This window comes from Lithobates pipiens, unplaced genomic scaffold, assembly GCF_037356315.1.
Source record: "Lithobates pipiens isolate NorthernLeopardFrog02 unplaced genomic scaffold, aLitPip1_a1.2 Scaffold_25, whole genome shotgun sequence".
NCBI lineage: Eukaryota > Metazoa > Chordata > Amphibia > Anura > Ranidae > Lithobates > Lithobates pipiens.
Window position 1 is genome coordinate 39,994,905 of NW_027507787.1, and position 18,350 is coordinate 40,013,254.

Genomic DNA, 18,350 nt, shown 5'->3' on the forward strand with positions numbered 1-18,350 from the left:
AATTCACCCGCACACTTATTAGCTAGCCTGCAAAAAATAAAATTTACCTGGTCTAACAACTCATGTTAAAAACAGAGGTTTTAGTTGTTTTAACATGAATTGTTAAATTGGGCCAGTTTTTTTTCTTTTTTGCAGGCTGGCTGTTAAGTGTGCTAGGAAATTATTGTTTGATTGTGATGTGCATTGCCCTTCCATGTGCACCTTACTGCAAAGGCCAGTTATAATTTGGGGTGGTCACCATCTTTTTGTATAGCCTGGATCCAGCGGCGACCCATCAATGGCGACCCCAACCAAAGCTACTCATCAAAAAAAAAAAATTGAAAAATTACAAAAAATATAAAATAAAATAATGGCCCTTAAAGTATGTGCGGGACGCCAGACACAGAGGTGCTATGGGAAGCATGATGTGTTTGCAATCACGTGATTGCAAACAAGATGCTCTGTTGGCTTCCTTTAGAATAGGGATGAGCTTCGTGTTCGAGTCGAACATACGTTCAACTCGAACATCGGCTGTTCGCCCGTTCGGCGAATTCCGAACGTTATGGACCGTTCGCGCCAAATTCGTGTGGCGCTCATGGCCCACAATGCACTGCGATGGCACAGTGCATTGCTGGCTCATGATTGGCCAAGCATGCACTGTGACCCCGCATGCTTGGCCAATCACAGCGCCGGCAGCGAGGAGAGCCATGATTGGCCACAGGCAGGATGCCTGTGGCCAATCATAGCTCAGGCTGTGTAGTACACGCCCCACACTATATAAGGCCACCAGCGCGGCGGCCTTGTGTAGTGTGTTGGCATCTGTAGCAGTTAGTGGGTGTTCTGTGTACCTTCAACACAGTATACACCGATCGTTATCGGACGATTTTTCATTCTTGCTCTTCTGTAGTGGTTGTTGCCTGCGTGCCCTGACCGCAGTATACACCGCTATATCCACCTATATAGCTAAATATCTTGCATGTTTTAAATAGAGCTTGCAGTCAGTGTTAGGAGATTGTGCGTGCTGTCTGCGTGCTCTGAACGCAGTATACACCGCTATATCCACCTATATAGCTAACTATCTTTCTCGTTTTAAATAGAGCTTGCAGTCAGCAGTAGGAGATTGTGCGTGCTGTCTGCGTGCTCTGAAAAAGACGGACGGCAAAACAAATTATACAGGGGTGATAATCCTTCCCTATGTTTTCCAAAAAGCTTAAAAATAGTTTTTTTGACTGGAGCTACACTTTAAAAATTTACCAGTTGAAAATTACAAACAGATTCAACTTAACACAACAAACCTACACAGTCCCTGTCTTGTTTGCACCGCCTGTATACTGCTGTTCTGAGTATATAGGGCCTGGGGGCCACACGTATTTCCTTTTTTTAATATGGGTACGGGGTTCCCCTTAATATGCGTACAAGACCCAAAGGGGCTGGTAATGGGCAGGGAGGGCTACCCATGCCATTTTTCTCAATGATTTTCAACCATATTGCAGGAACCAGATATAACATTAAAACCGTAAGCAGTTTTAAATGACGTTATTTCCATTAAATGTCATTTTGTGCAGGGACTGTTCTAAACACGGGAAACACGTGGCACTTCCCAGGCATACTACAGACACCCCCAGGCACCATATTTAAAGGAATATTTCACTTTTGACCCATGTCCCCTGGGGCAGGAGCCAGGTCCCCAAACCCTTTTTAGGACAGTATCTTGAATATTAGCCGTTAAAATTAGCACTTTTAATTTCGAACGTTCGAGTCCCATAGACTTCAATGGGGTTCTAACGTTCGTACGAATTTGGGGTCCGTTCGAAAGTTCTGGTGCGAACCGAACCGGGGGGTGTTCGGCTCATCCCTACTTTAGAATGTCCACAGGGTGCAGAGCTCTGCGCCCTGAACACTCCCACTATATCATTGTTCGCTGTTGGGGTTAGTGATTGGCGGGTCCCTTACCGTCACTTACGGTTTCTGGCTGGTTCGTGCTGTGAGAGCTGTGAGTACGAGGGGGGATGCGAAAAGGGTGCCTCAGCGGGACTTTAAAGGGGCAGAACAAGTATTTAGTAGGCAATATCTTACTTTAAAACAAATATTTTTATTTTACTTCAAGTAAAATCAAAGGGGTAGTAGTCATATGGGCAAACAGAAGCCCAAATGGTAGAAAGGATATGAATGAATGTGTGGATACAAAAAGCAAAAACAGGATGCAAAATACAATAAACACAAAGAGCAAAATACAGGTGAATATTCCTATACCGACGCGTTTCAAGTGTTTAAAACTCTTTCTCAGGGAAATGGATCAGCAAACATAACTGGGATGTGGGTCAGGCCATTTCCAGACCATTTGCAGCACTTACCCCCCTCCTGTGAGTACGAGGGGGGGGGCGTGACACCTGATGTAAAGTGAGGACTCTGATGGGCACACCTGATCTATAGGGGGACCCCGATGGGGACACCTGATGTAAAGGGGGATGCTGACGGGAACACCTGTTATAAAGGGGGACTCTGATGGGGATGCCTGATGTAAAGGGAGGACTCTGATGGGGACACCTGATGTAAAGGGGGACTCTGATGGGGACACCTAATTTAAAGGACTCTGAAGGGGACGCCTGATGTAAAGGGGGACTCTGATGGGGACACCTGATGTAAAGGGAGCACTTTGATGGGGACACCTGATGTAAAGGGAGGACATCTGGTGTAAAGGGGGACTCTGATGGGGACACCTGGTGTAAAGGGGGACTGTGATGGGGACACCTGATGTAAAGAGGGATGCTGATTGGAACATCTGATGTAAAGGGATGACTCTGATGGGGACACCTGATTTAGAGGACTCTGATGGGAACACCTTATGTAAAGGGGCACCTGATTTAAAGGGGGACTCTGATGGGGACACCTGATGTAAAGGGGGACTGTGATGGGGATACTTTATGTAAAGAGGGATGCTGATTGGAACATCTGATGTAAAGGGAGGACTCTGATGGGGACACCTGATGTGAAGGTGGACACTGATAGGAACACCTGATGTGAAGGGATGACTTTGATGGGGACACCTGATGTAAAGGGAGGACATCTGGTGTAAAGGGGGACTCTGATGGGGACACCTGGTGTAAAGGGGGACTGTGACGGGGACACCTGATGTAAAGAGGGATGCTGATTGGAACATCTGATGTAAAGGGATGACTCTGATGGGGACACCTGATTTAAAGGACTCTGATGGGAACACCTTATGTAAAGGGGCACCTGATTTAAAGGGGGACTCTGATGGGGACACCTGATGTAAAGGGGGACTGTGATGGGGATACTTTATGTAAAGAGGGATGCTGATTGGAACATCTGATGTAAAGGGAGGACTCGGATGGGGACACCTGATGTGAAGGTGGACACTGATGGGAACACCTGATGTGAAGGGAGGATTTTGATGGGGACACCTGATGTGAAGGTGGACACTGATGGGAACACCTGATGTAAAGGGAGGATTTTGATGGGGACACCTGATGTGAAGATGGACACTGATGGGAACACCTGATGTAAAGGGAGGATTTTGGTGGAGACCCCTGATGTAAAGGATGACTCTGATGAGGACACCTGATGTAAAGTGAGGACTCTGATGGGGGCACCTGGTGTAAAGGGGGACTGTGATGGGGACACCTGATGTAAAGGGAGGATTTTGATGGAGACCCCTAATGTAAAGGATGACTCTGAAGAGGACACCTGATGTAAAGTGAGGACTCTGATGGGGGCACCTGGTATAAAGGGGGACTGTGATGGGGACACCTGATGTAAAGAGGGATGCTGATTGGAACATCTGATGTAAAGGGATGACTCTGATGGGGACACCTGATTTAAAGGACTCTGATGGGAATACCTTATTTAAAGGGGCACCTGATTTAAAGGAGGACTCTGATGGGGACACCCGATGTAAAGGGGGATGCTGATGGGGACATCTGATGTAAAGGGAGGATTTTTATTTGGACCCCTGATGTCAGGGATGACTCTGATGGGGACACCTGATGTAAAGGGAGGATTTCGATGGGGGCCCTGACCCCTGAAGGATGACTCTGATGGGGACACCTGATGTAAAGTGAGGACTCTGATGGGGACACCTGATCTATAGGGGGACCCCAATGGAGACACCTGATGTAAAGGGGGATGCTGACGGGAACACCTGTTATAAAGGGGGACTCTGATGGGGATGCCTGATGTAAAGGGAGGACTCTGATGGGGACACCTGATGTAAAGGGGGACTCTGATGGGGACACCTGATGTGAAGGTGGACACTGATGGGAACACCTGATGTGAAGGGATGACTTTGATGGGGACACCTGATGTAAAGGGAGGACATCTGGTGTAAAGGGGGACTCTGATGGGGACACCTGGTGTAAAGGGGGACTGTGACGGGGACACCTGATGTAAAGAGGGATGCTGATTGGAACATCTGATGTAAAGGGATGACTCTGATGGGGACACCTGATTTAAAGGACTCTGATGGGAACACCTTATGTAAAGGGGCACCTGATTTAAAGGGGGACTCTGATGGGGACACCTGATGTAAAGGGGGACTGTGATGGGGATACTTTATGTAAAGAGGGATGCTGATTGGAACATCTGATGTAAAGGGAGGACTCTGATGGGGACACCTGATGTGAAGGTGGACACTGATGGGAACACCTGATGTGAAGGGAGGATTTTGATGGGGACACCTGATGTGAAGGTGGACACTGATGGGAACACCTGATGTAAAGGGAGGATTTTGATGGGGACACCTGATGTGAAGATGGACACTGATGGGAACACCTGATGTAAAGGGAGGATTTTGATGGAGACCCCTAATGTAAAGGATGACTCTGAAGAGGACACCTGATGTAAAGTGAGGACTCTGATGGGGGCACCTGGTATAAAGGGGGACTGTGATGGGGACACCTGATGTAAAGAGGGATGCTGATTGGAACATCTGATGTAAAGGAATGACTCTGATGGGGACACCTGATTTAAAGGACTCTGATGGGAACACCTTATTTAAAGGGGCACCTGATTTAAAGGAGGACTCTGATGGGGACACCCGATGTAAAGGGGGATGCTGATGGGGACATCTGATGTAAAGGGAGGATTTTTATTTGGACCCCTGATGTGAGGGATGACTCTGATGGGGACACCTGATGTAAAGGGAGGATTTCGATGGGGGCCCTGACCCCTGAAGGATGACTCTGATGGGGACACCTGATCTATAGGGGGACCCCAATGGAGACACCTGATGTAAAGGGGGATGCTGACGGGAACACCTGTTATAAAGGGGGACTCTGATTGGGACACCTGATGTATAGGGGGACTCTGATGGGGAAACCTGATGTAAAGAGTGATGCTGATAGGAACATCTGATGTAAAGGGAGGACTCTAAAGGGGGACACCTGATTTAAAGAAGGACTCTGATGGGGACACCTGATGTGAAGGCAGACACTGATGGGGACACAGACACCTGATTTAAAAGAGGACTCTGATGGGGACACCTGATCTTTAGGGGGACTCTGATGGGGGCACCGGATGTAAAGGGAGGATTTTGATTTGGACCCCTGATGTGAGGGATGACTCTGATGGGGACACCTGATGTAAAGGGGATGCTGATGGGGGCACCTGAAGTAAAGGGGATCACTGATGGGAACACCTGATGTAAAGGGATGATTTTTTTATGGGGCCCCTGACCCCTGAAGGATGACTCTGATAGGGACACCTGATGTAAAGTGAGGACTCTGGTGGGGACACCTGATGTAAAGTGGGACTCTGATGGGGACACCTGATGTAAAGTGGGATGCTGATGGGGACACCTGTTGTAAAGGGGGACTCTGATAGGGGCACCTGATGTAAAGGGGCACTCTGATGGGGGCACCTGATGTTTAGGGGGACTCTGATTGGGACATCTGATGTAAAGGGAGGACTCTAAAGGGAGACACCTGATTTAAAGGTGGACTCTGATGGTAACACCTGATTTAAAGAAGGACTCTGATGGGGACACCTGATGTGAAAGCTTACACTGATGGGGACACCTGATCTATAGGGGGACCCTGACGGGGACACCTGATGTATAGGGGGACACCTGATGGGGAAATCTGATGTAAAATGGCACCTGCTGTAAAAGGGGACTCTGAATGGGACACATTTGTTTAAAAGGGAGGACTCTGATGAGGACACAATGTAAAGAGGGCACCTGATTCAAAGCAAGACTCTGATGGGGACCCCTGATGTAAAGTGGGACTCTGATGAGGACACCTGATGTAAAGGGGGATGCTGATGGGGACACCTGTTGTAAAGGGGGACTCTGATAGGGGCACTCTGATGGGGGCACCTGATGTATAGGGGGACTCTGATGGGGCACCTGATGTATAGGAGGACTCTGATTGGGACACCTGATGTAAAGGGGGACACCTGATGTATAGGGGGGACACCTGATGGGGAAATCTGATGTAAAATGGCACCTGCTGTAAAAGGGGACTCTGAATGGGACACCTGATGTAAAGGGAGGACTCTGATGAGGACACAATGTAAAGAGGGCACCTTATTCAAAGGAAGACTCTGATGGGGACACCTGATGTAAAGTGGGACTCTGATGAGGACAACTGATGTAAAGGGGGATGCTGATGGTGACACCTGTTGTGAAGGGGGACTCTGACAGGGGCACCTGATGTAAAAGGGCACCTGATGTATAGGGGGACTCTGATGGGGGAACCTGATGTAAAGGTGGACTCTGATTGGGACATTTGATGTAAAGGGAGGACTCTAAAGGGAGACACCTGATTTAAAGGTGGACTCTGATGGTAACACCTGATTTAAAGAAGGACTCTGATGGGGACACCTGATGTGAAGGCTTACACTGATGGGGACACCTGATTTAAAAGAGGACTCTGATGGGTACACCTGATCTATAGGGGGACCCTGACGGGGACACCTGATGTAAAGGGGGACACCTAATGTATAGGGGGACACCGGATGGGGAACACTGATGTAAAATGGCACCTGCTGTAAAAGGGGACTCTGAATGGGACACCTGATATAAAGGGAGGACTCTGATGAGGACACAATGTAAAGAGGGCACCTGATTCAAAGGAAGACTCTGAGGCCGCGTACACACGGGCGGATTGTCTGTCCAACTTAGTCCGCTGAACCGTGTTTCAGCGGACAATCCGCTCGTGTGTGGGCTTCAGCGGACTTTTTCAGCGGACTGTCTGACGAACAAAGTCTTACGGAATTTCCGAAATTTTGTCCGTTCAAACTTGGTTTTGTCCGTCCAAACTTGGTTTCAGCGGACAGTCCGCTCATCATGTGTGGTCAAGTCCGTTCATGCAAATTTTGATTGATTGATTTTGTTGGCCAGACAATCCGCCCGTGTGTACGCGGCCTTATGGGGACCCCTGATGTAAAGTGGACCCAATGTAAAGGGGGACTCTGATGGGGACATCTGATGTACAGGGAGGATTTTGATGAGGACACCTGATGTAAAGGGGCCCCTGATTTAAATAAGGACTCTGATGGGACCACTCTTGTAAAGGGAGACTCTGATGTAAAGGGAGGACTCTGATGGGGACAGCTGATGTAAAGGGAGATTGTGATGGGGACACCTGATGTAAAGAGGGATTCTGATTGTAAAATCTGATGTAAAGGGAAGACGCTAAAGGGGGACACCTGATCTATAAGGGGACTCTGATGGGGACACCTTATGTAAAGGAGGACTCTGATTGGGACACCTGATGTAAAGGGGGCACCTGATTTAAAGGAGGACTCTGAAGGGGGCCCCTGATGTAAAGGGGGACTCTAATGGGGACACCTGATGTAAAGGGGCACCCGATTTAAAGGAGGACTCTGATGTAAAGGGAGGACTCTAATGCGGACACCTGATGTAAAGGGGGGACTCTAATGGGGACACCTGATGTAAAGGGGGATTGTGATGGGGACACTTGATGTAAAGAGGGATGCTGATTGGAACATTTGATGTAAAGGGAGGACTCTAATGAGGGACACCTGATTTAAAGGAGGACTCTGATGGGGAAACCTGATGTAAACCGGCACCTGCTGTAAAGAGGGACTCTGATTGGGACACCTGATGTAAAGGGACTTGAGGACACCCGATGTATAGGGGACTCTGATGGGGACACCTGATGCAAAGAGGAATGATGATGGGGACACCTGATGTAAAAGGAGGCCCCGGCTGTAAAGGGGGACTCTGATTGGGCCACCTGATGTAAAAGGGGACTCTGATGAGGACACCTGATGTTAAGTGATTTTATTTTCTTTTACCTGAAATGTGGATGTGATTGGCCTACTGTGATGGGCACGGTGAGGCTGCATGTGATGGGCACAGTTTTATCTAGCAGTAATAATACATAATCACTTGGTAAATGACTATTTACAGTCCTGCGTTACTAACAGGTTAATTTTTCAGCTTGTTTGCGCCCCCCCGCCCCCCATAAATTTGAGCACCAGCAGCCACTGCCTGGATCATTAAATCGGTGTCATTGGCAATGGCTGTAGTTGCATCGTCAACTAGTTATATACAGAAACTTCTGAAGTTATATTTCTCTTTATCTGACCCAGGCTTCCGCCTATAGCTTAGTTCATAGGAAGCTGCTCCTCCAGATAGACCAGAAAATGATGCTCTTTATAATGAAGTGTGTAAACTGACTCTCAGCTTGCAAAGACCTGGCTAACCCCTGTAATGTAGGTGAGGTCAGGGATGAATCTCTTTACCATATCCTCCAGTAAAATATTAAGGAGTTTGTATCTTTACATAGACAGTAAAGGCATACACAATACAAGCAGATAAACCTGGTAGGAAACATTCACAGACGAATGGTTTATAATAGCACATTAGTGCTTCTGCAATAATGTCCAGCAAGCCATACTAGTCAATCAGATATCATACTGTCACAGCTTGGTGTAGTGACAATAAAAATCTATTCATATTCTGCACTGAATCGTGCGTCGTTAAGGCGGAGCACCGATTTGGAATGGGTTGGTGGTGCACCATAATGCACGAAGATACAGACTTGACTTTTTTTCTACACAAGGCACCACAATGCATCCATGCATATTGTGGTTTAGGCTAGGTTTCCACTAGTGCGACTTTTCATGCGATTTGGGACTGAAAAGTCGCATGACAAGTTGTACCCCATGATTTCCAATGAATACAATGTGCGACTTCAAGACGCAGTGACTTCAAAGTAGTCCATGCACTACTTTGGTCCCACTTTTATGCGACTTGAAGTCCCTAGACCTCAAGAATACACAGGCATTGCTTCAAGTCGCGGCAAAAAAATCACGGTAAAAAAAATCGTGGCAAAATTGCGCGACTTTGGGGACGCAATAGTGGAAATATAGCCTTACTGCAATGTTGTTGCATTGCCTACCACTGAAGAGTGGGGGAGGGGGGGGACTAGGGTGGCATTTTCAAAATGTATGACACTGAAACCCATCACATTTCAAGCAATTGTGTGCCCTGTAGTAAGGTTATCATAATGCATCAGGTTGAATAGGCCCTAATGTATTTACATGTCAAGTTGCTACAGGTTTCAACAAAGCTTTGGATCAAAATGTAGCTATATTTGGTGGATCTGTATCACTTTTGAACCTTGTTACTATATAATTGCTGAGTGAAGAAACAGGAGAAACTGGAAACTCCAGTCATGTCATCAACCCTCAAGACTAATAACAGCCTGAAGTTATCAACCAATCAAAAATGTTTTTCAGGGTTTGAATTTTAAAGCTGAACTCCAGGCAAACATCTAAGTACAGTAATTTAATACATACAGTGCCTTGAAAAAGTATTCATACCCCTTGACATTTTTCACATTTTGTCAGGTTACAACCAAAAACATAAATGTATTTTATTGGGATTTTATGTGATAGACCAACACAAAGTGGCACATAATTGTGAAGTTGAAGGAAATTGATAAATGGTTTTCAATTTTTTTTACAAATAAATATGTGAAAAGTGTGGCATGCATTTGTATTCAGCCCCCCTGACTCAGTACTTTGTAGAACCACCTTTCACTGCAATTACAGCTGAAAGTCTTTTTGGGGATGTCTCTACCAGCTTTGCACATCTAGAGAGTGACATTTTTTCCCATTCTTCTTTGCAAAATAGCTCAAACTCTGTCAGATTGGAGGGAGAATGTCTGTGAACAGCAATTTTCAAGTCTTACCACAGATTCTCGAATGGATTTAGGTCTGGACTTTGACTGGGCCATTCTAACACATGAATATGCTTTGATAAAAACCATTCCATTGCTGCTCTGGCTGTATTGTTTAGGGTCGTTGTCCTGCTGGAAGGTGAACCTCCACCCAAGTCTCAAGTCTTTTGCATCAATAATGATGTATCACTTAAAGCGGGAGTCCGCCGGGACTCCGCGTTTTTTTTTTTTAAAAGCCAGCAGCTACAAATACTGCAGCTGCTGACTTTTAAAATAGTGACACTTACCTGTCCAGCGCGCCCGCGATGTCGGCACCTGAAGCTGATCTGTAGATCGTCTCTCGGGTGCTGCCGCCATCATCTTGGGTATGGGAATCAGGAAATGGAGCCTTTCGGCTTCATTTCCTGGTTCCCTACTGCGCATGCGCGAGCCGCGCTGCGCAATAAGGACGGTCCCCGCTGCCTCTGGGATCTGTGTGTTTTCCCAGCAGGCAGCGGAGCACTTGCGGAAAGGGGCGGGCACTTGCGGAAAGGGGCGTAATATACGCCCCTTTCCGCAGAGAGCTATCCCGGAAGTGGGTGCAGATACCTGTACTGTACAGGTATCTGCACCCCCCTCCCCCCTGAAAGGTGCCAATTGTGGCGCCGGAGGGGGGGAGGGTTCCGATGAGCGGAAGGTCCACTTTAGGGTGGACCTCCGCTTTAAAAAGGGGCTGCATATCTTAATAAAAAAGAAGGAAAGGCTAACTACTAAGTAAGCATTAAAGGGTCACTAAAGGAATTTTTTTTTTAAATAACAAACATGTTATACTTACCTCCACTGTGCAGCTCGTTTTGCACAGAGTGGCCCCGAACTTGGTCTTCTGGGGTCTCTCAGCGGCTGTCTCGGCTCCCTCCCGCAAGGACTCCACAACTTCATGCGAGCTCCCTCGCATGATGTGGAGTGCTTGCGGGCGTGCTCCGGTGATACAGCTGGCGGCCATAGCTGCTCACTGTATCACTTGGCCCCGCCCCCGGCGCGCCACGTCATTGGATGTGATTGACAGCAGCGTGAGCCAATGGTGGCGCTGCTTTCAATCCATCCACTCTAGCCAATCAACGGCCAGGGTGAGCGGCAAAGAGGACGTTGGGGGCGAGTGCAGGACTTTCGAGGGGTCAGGTAAATAAAACGAAGGGGATGGGGGAATGTTTTTTCACCTTAATGCATAGAATGCATTAAGGTAAAAAAAACTTTTACCTTTACAACCCCTTTAAAGCTGCCTGCCCTCTCCCTTTACTAATGTTGCATACTGTTGCTAATAACATAGAGGGCAAATATCTTTTTTTGAAATCTGTGACCGCATAACTCTGGGTCCTGGGTCGCTGCTGCACGAGCCGAAAACTACGAGGAGTTCTCAAAGCGGTGAAGTCACTACGACAGGGGCCAATATTCTAAGTGCTGTTGAGGTCTTATCTCACCAACTGCCCAGGTCCCAGAACTGGGCTGTGACATCATCACTAGTAAACAGATGAAGAAAAAAAAATATTTACACTGATTGTTATCTCAACATTATGCAGCATTAGGCAGAGGGCAGGCAGCATTTAAGCCTTACTCAGTGGAGAGCCTTTCCTTCTTAATTAACAGAAAAGATCAAATGTATTTTTTCTTAGGTGTCAGTTGATGATCCTGATAATTGCAACTCATCTCAGATTATTAGCAGTTTATGCAATGGATATACAAGAAGAGGATTCATTCTGGGACAACAGCCATGCAGGCCAATTAGATGCAGTGTGCGGTGTATGGTCTGAGCACTGACAAGCTGATCCTCCCACCCCTTCAACCTCTGCAACAATGCTGGCAGCATTCATACATCTATTTCCCAAAGACAACCTCTAGATATGACGCTGAGCATGTGCACGCAACTTCTTTGGTCGACCATGGCGAGGCCTGTTCTGGGTGGAACCTGTCCTGTTAAACAGCAGTATGGTCTTGGCCACTGTGCTGCAGCTCAGTTTCAGGGTCTTGGCAATCTTCTTATAGCCTAGGCCATCTTGATATGCAGAGCAACAATTCTTTTTTTCAGATCTTAAGAGAGTTCTTTGCCATGAGGTGCCATGTTGAACTTCCAGTGACCAGTATGAAAGAGTGAGAGCGATAACACCACATTTAACACACCTGCTACCCATTCACATCTGAGACTTTGTAACACTAATAAATCACATGACATCGGGGAGGGAAAATGGCTAATTGGGCCCAATTTGGGCATTTTCACTTAGGAGTGTACTCACTGTTATTGCCAGCGGTTTAGACATTAATGGCTGTGTGTTTAGCTTGTATAACAGTGTAAATTTGCTATCCCCTCAAAATAACTCAACACTCACTACTTTACATTGTACATTGTAGCAAAGTGTCATTTCTTCAGTGTTGTTACATGAAAAGATAATAAAATATTTACAAAAATGTAAGGGGTGTACTCACCTTTGTGAGATACTGTGTATATATATATATATATATATATATATATATATATATATATTAGATATAAATATAATGTATGTATATAGATATATATATATATTGTGTAGGGGAACTTAAACTTTATTTTATTCATATGAGGTGTAGTGTGAGGTACTCCTCTGAGAATGCCCGTTTACTCAGCAGTGGTAATTCACCGCTGCTTAATAAACGTACAGCTCATTGATTTTCTGTTACTGTAATCTCGACATGTCTTCTGAGATTATAACAGCAGGTGTTCTCCACAGTTCGTATCATTTGTAGATCGCTTCACTCCTCAAAAGAAGAAGCAATCTACACCACTTCATAAACAGGCACTTGCCTCTGAGAATGCCGGTTATTTTCCGCTGCTTGATAAACACCTTAGTCGTATGATACAGGGTATTATTGAAGTTCCCTGCTAAACACAACTTTACCCGCTTGCCGACCGCCTCACACCGATATACGTCGGCAGAAAGGCTCCTTCAGGCAGAATCACGTACCTGTACATTGCCCTTTAAGAGGCACCTGTGGCAAGCTCCGTGAATCGGGTCGCAGATCCCGCGGACTCGATCGCTGTGGGGATACCCACGATCGTCTCACGGGGAGGAAGAACGGGGAGGTGCTAATGTAAACAAGCATCTCCCTGTTCTGCCTAGTGAAGTCTCACTGATCTCTGCTCCCTGTGATCCCCTCTGTCATCGTGAGCAGAGATCAGTGACGTGTCACATGTAGCCACACCCCCCCCAGTTAGAAACACACCCCAGGACACACTTAACGCCTACACTGCCCCCTACTGGTTAACCCCTTCACTGCCAGTGTCATTTTACACAGCAATCAGTGCATTTGTACAGTGCACTGATTGCTGTATAAATGACAATGGTCCCAAAAATGTTTCAAAAATGTCCGATGTGTCTGCCATAATGTCGCAGTTATGATAAAAATCGCTGATCGCTGCCATTACTAGTGAAAAAAATTAATAAAATGAATAAAAATGCCATAAAACTATCCCACTTTTTTGCAAACGCTATAACTTTTGCGCAAACCAATCAATAATCGCTTATTGAGATTTTTTTTACCAAAAATATGTAGAAGAATACGTATCGGCCTAAAACGAGGAAACACATTTTTTTTATATATTTTTGGGGGATATTTATTATAGCAAAATGTAAAAAAGAATGCGTTTTTTTTCTTCAAAATTGTCGCTCTTTTTTTGTTTATAGCGCAAAAAATAAAAACCGCAGGGGTAATCAAATACCACCAAAAGAAAGCTCTATTTGTGGGGAAAAAAAGGACGTCAATTTTGTTTGGGAGACCGCGCAATTGTCAGTTAAAGCGACGCAAGTGCCGAAATGCAAAAAGTGCTCTGGTCAGGAAGCGGGTAAATTCTTCCAGGGCTGAAGTGGTCAAGTAAACATTTTCTCCTTTTAACTATTTTAGATCACATGGATTACAAATCATAAAAGAACCAACATTTATTGAATGCTTCCTTTTTATTATGATTCAAAATATAATGCACTGCAATAAGAAAACACCACAACATAACTCTATGTTAAAGTGAGGAGAAAAGTGGTCATCCATTATTGTTGTATGTGTGCTTGACTAAATAGTCAAATAGACAATTCCTAATGTATTGTTAGTGTACTTTCCAATTCTTAACATAGTTCTAAATACTGTGTCATGAACGCACCTGCTGGGTTAAAATAGTAATAATAAACAATGCATATGTTATGTCTTTCTTTCTTTATAATGTGGACAGTGTGATTTTGTTAAGTGTGACATAGATATCTTGTGCTAAACACTTCCTGTGAAGTTATACCGAACCTCCTTCATTTAAATTACCGGTATACTTAAAAAAAAAAAAAAAATCTTTCCATTTCTCCAAACTGTTTTTCCTTTTCAGTCAATTCACTTAAATTATTTTTTCTCTTTATACAAGGTAACATACATGTTCTTTACAAAGTCAAATATACATATTTACAGTCAATAACCTCTTAGAAATCTTTTGTTGAATGTACTTAAGTACAATTCATGGCAAAAAAAATACTCTTCTTTAGTACTAGGAACACAGGTAATATATATATATATAGAGGTTTTTTTATGTATATTTATCAAAACATATTGCTAGTCATGCTATCACAGCTGTAATTAATAAGTTGGTAAAAAAAGCGCCAGCAAAAAAATAGTCATCTTACATTATTAAATATATCTTATGACAAAAGAACATTCTAGATCTGTATTTTTTTTTTGAACTGTAAGATGCAAACTTACAGTGTATTTTTTAGAAACATTTTATAGGTGTGTACAGTATGTGGTAGTTTTGTGAAAGCAGACTTAAAGAGGTTAACATTTTTTTTTTTTCCATTTGGACTTAAACCATAGTAAAAACGATGAGGTATGTTTCAGTTCACTGAATTAAAAGGGGTTTTCTGGATTTTCAGCAAGATCCATTAACATGTAACCTTAGAATATACCGTGTGGCCTGTTGCCTTTAAATAGGGATGAGCTAAGACGTTTATGGGTCCTATTCCAAACCCACCTGAACAATTCCGTCACTGTCACTGCAATGGACCAATTATAAGCACCCAAGACCTTTCCCGACCCACAGCTGCACGTCTAAAGGGGCGTGCATATGTGCGGCTGTAGGGTGGGGGAATGCCTTGGCCACTTATGATTGGCCCAGTACAGTGACCGCCACCTGGCGGGTTCACTCAGGTGGATTTGGACTAGGATCCAAGTGTGTTTCAGCTCATCCCTACTTTTGAGCACTGTCCACAGATTTGCCTGAATGTCCTCAAAAGGTAATGCCACTCTGAAGTGCACCTGGAAGGCTTACATACATATATTTGGGTGCAGGCTACCCCTGCCTATCTGTGCTCTGCCTACTGGTCACCCCAGGATTGTGGCTGTGTTTCAGGGGAAAAAACGTAACCTCAGGGAAAAAAAGGTACAGCAGCAACCACTCCGCAATGGTAGGAAGCATCAGGTACCCCTTAATGGTAGAAGATGTAAAGGCAGGAATGTACCACCACTTTACCAAATAAAAGTTTGTAAACAAAAAAGATGTAAAGGCAGGAAAACATACATTCAAAGTTGGTATATTTTAAGTTTGTTTTGGTAATTAAATTACTCTGGAAAACCCCTTTAAATCAGATTAACACACCTCACCTTGAGACACAGACAGTGAAAGCATACCTGGTACCTACACACAGGAGGGGCCATTTTGGAAAAATTATAATATATGATACCTCAGACTGGCAACATTACACCAATGTCCATTAGCAAACTTCAAACCTAATTTTCCTCCCAGAATGGCCATCTGAACTTTAAAAATGTAAAATATGAAGATAAAATCAGGTCAAATACAATGCTATCTAGTTACATATGTAGTTACACTTTTTGTTTCTTTTGACTATCTGATGAAAGTCTACTGAGCATATTTAAGTCACAGTTATCTCCTCATATACTACTATATCATTAATATCACTAACCTGCCTTTCCTGGATGAAGCAATTAGTCTACTGTACGCCCATACTGTGCCAGCCAGCTCTTATTACAGGCAGGGGCCAAAAACAGAGAGACCATGCAAAATTCACTTTAAGGACAGCTCTCAAATGAAACATGATTGGCTGCTAAGGATTACTTTTAAATAAGTGACTGTACATAGGTATGTGTATGAACTCTGTGTAAACTTCAGGTTGGCTGAAATCTGAATAAATAAATGAAAATGTGGCCACTGTTCTATAGGCATGAAATGAGCATAAATAAGCCTTTAACAATGCATGCCCTACAAAGTACTAGGGGCACCAAGTCACAGAAGAAAATCACAGCCCCACCCACTGATGAAGTGGTCAGAATGGAGATCTAAATGCTTGACTACCCATTATTAAAGATCCCCTCTTTAATCAAAGCTGGCAAAACATTGTTATGGGAAGCTGCTTGGCCTAGACCCCAGGCCAACAGCCAAGTTACAAAGTCCATTGGAATGCAACTTGTGACCAGATCTGTGTAAGGTTTAAACATGTACATGTACGTAAAATAATATACTCTGCCCCAGTTACCCCCTATCTATGGGCATCTTATAAACCTTATTTATCCAACTACAGATATCCATTTATAGAGTGAACACTTGTAATTCCTTTTGGAAATTATCATATGCCTTCTATGCACATTTTTTAAATCCTGACTCTGTATTTTATGCCATCTTCAGTTGTATAACCTCTTGAGCCAGGCAAGAGAATAAATATAGCAGCAGAGAAAACAACGGCTCTCGCTTAGTCAGATTCTTTACTTCTTTAGCTCAATAACAGTATACATCTAGGCATATAAAAGAGACGGCTGCATATATGCCTACACTGTTACACAAAGATGGGATAATTGTCATTTCATACCTTGAAGGCCTCTGATATGAATGTCAAAACTAATCTCTGGAAAAACATTTCAGGACATCTCTATAAACTGATGGACATGTGATATTGTTATATCACTGGAAAAACATGCTATTTTGTGATGTAATTTAAAGCATAAAAATGTGAAAATAATTTTTTTTAAAACATGTGATCATAACCAAACCTTTAATGGTATACTTTCTTTATGCATAAATTGAAGGCAACCAAAGAGCGTGGAGAGGCCAGGAACTTTATGGTCCTCTCTGCCTCCTGGAAAAATGTTCTTCTACTGTAGCAGCTATTATGGACAATGGTGACAAGATGATTACGAAGAAGATTTTGTGTTACTGCATTCCTCAATGTGAACAGCAATAGGGACCAGTTTAGGGATCAGGTGGTCAGGTGAGAAGCCTGCCCCATGCTGCCCCTGAAGGGCATTGCTCGTGGACAAGTTTTCACTTTTCCTCGTAATAGCAAGGGACCTAGGGTGACCAAGCATTGATTCTCTGAACTCAACAGGGACAGGCAAGGGCACTTTCCACCTTTAATTCCTTAGAATTTAGGTAAAATTTCAGCTCACCAAATGGCATCTCTGTTTGCAGGAGACAGGTATACTTAAAAAAATAGTATGAAAAGGATAGAATCCTTATTAAAATAACAGAACATTAAGGCAACATAGTAACAACAGACTGACTAGATGGAATAACGCTTCACTGTCTCATATTAGAAATATAGAGTTGAACACAGTACTGACACATGTAAACCTTGTTTGTTTAGAACCTTAATGGATACATTCAGCAAATGCCTTCACATAGCATAATACCATAAGCCTGGATTCTTTATAAGTATAGCTTAATAATTCTGTAGCTGCGTGCTGTATCGTCTTTAATAATACAATGGCTTGACATAATTGCCAGGGAACGTGCCAAACAGTTTTGTTCTTCTTGATGTACCTGTTACAAAATAAAAGTGAAATAGGTAAAGTAAAATTAGAATCGCAAAGAAGAAAAGCTGATTATTGAACTCCAAGCAAACGATTGAAATGAACATACTGTATGCAAGTTACCTGATCTTCCACTTTTGTCATACATTTCCCTTTATTTCCTGTCACAGGGACACTTAGGATGCACTTAGCAGAAACTAAGAGAAGATCTCTTCTCTGTCCCCTCTAAAGAGTCCTATCTCAATCCAGCACTGTGCACTTCTGCAGCAGCTCTTCTTTCCTCTCCTCGTCTCACAGGCTTGGCTAAGAGCTGTTAGGTTGTCAGTCAAAACCTGAGAAGGGAGAGCAGGAGGGCAGAGCCATATAGGGCTGGTTTTCTGACTCAAACTCTGATTC

The 18,350-nt window shown here is 44.1% G+C and overlaps 1 protein-coding gene across 46 annotated transcripts in view; it reads right to left on the bottom strand.

Moving 5' to 3' along the window:
• Positions 1–14,097: 14,097 nt before the first annotated feature.
• The window catches only part of SORBS1 (sorbin and SH3 domain containing 1), a 582,779-nt gene continuing 578,526 nt past the window's right edge, over positions 14,098–18,350 (bottom strand). For all 46 annotated transcript variants that reach the window (XM_077454315.1, XM_077454316.1, XM_077454323.1 and 43 more), the window contains one exon: positions 14,098–17,964. In XM_077454315.1, the coding sequence (XP_077310441.1) occupies positions 17,897–17,964 (68 nt within the window). In that variant the 3' untranslated portion in view covers positions 14,098–17,896. The remainder of the gene's footprint in view (positions 17,965–18,350) is intronic.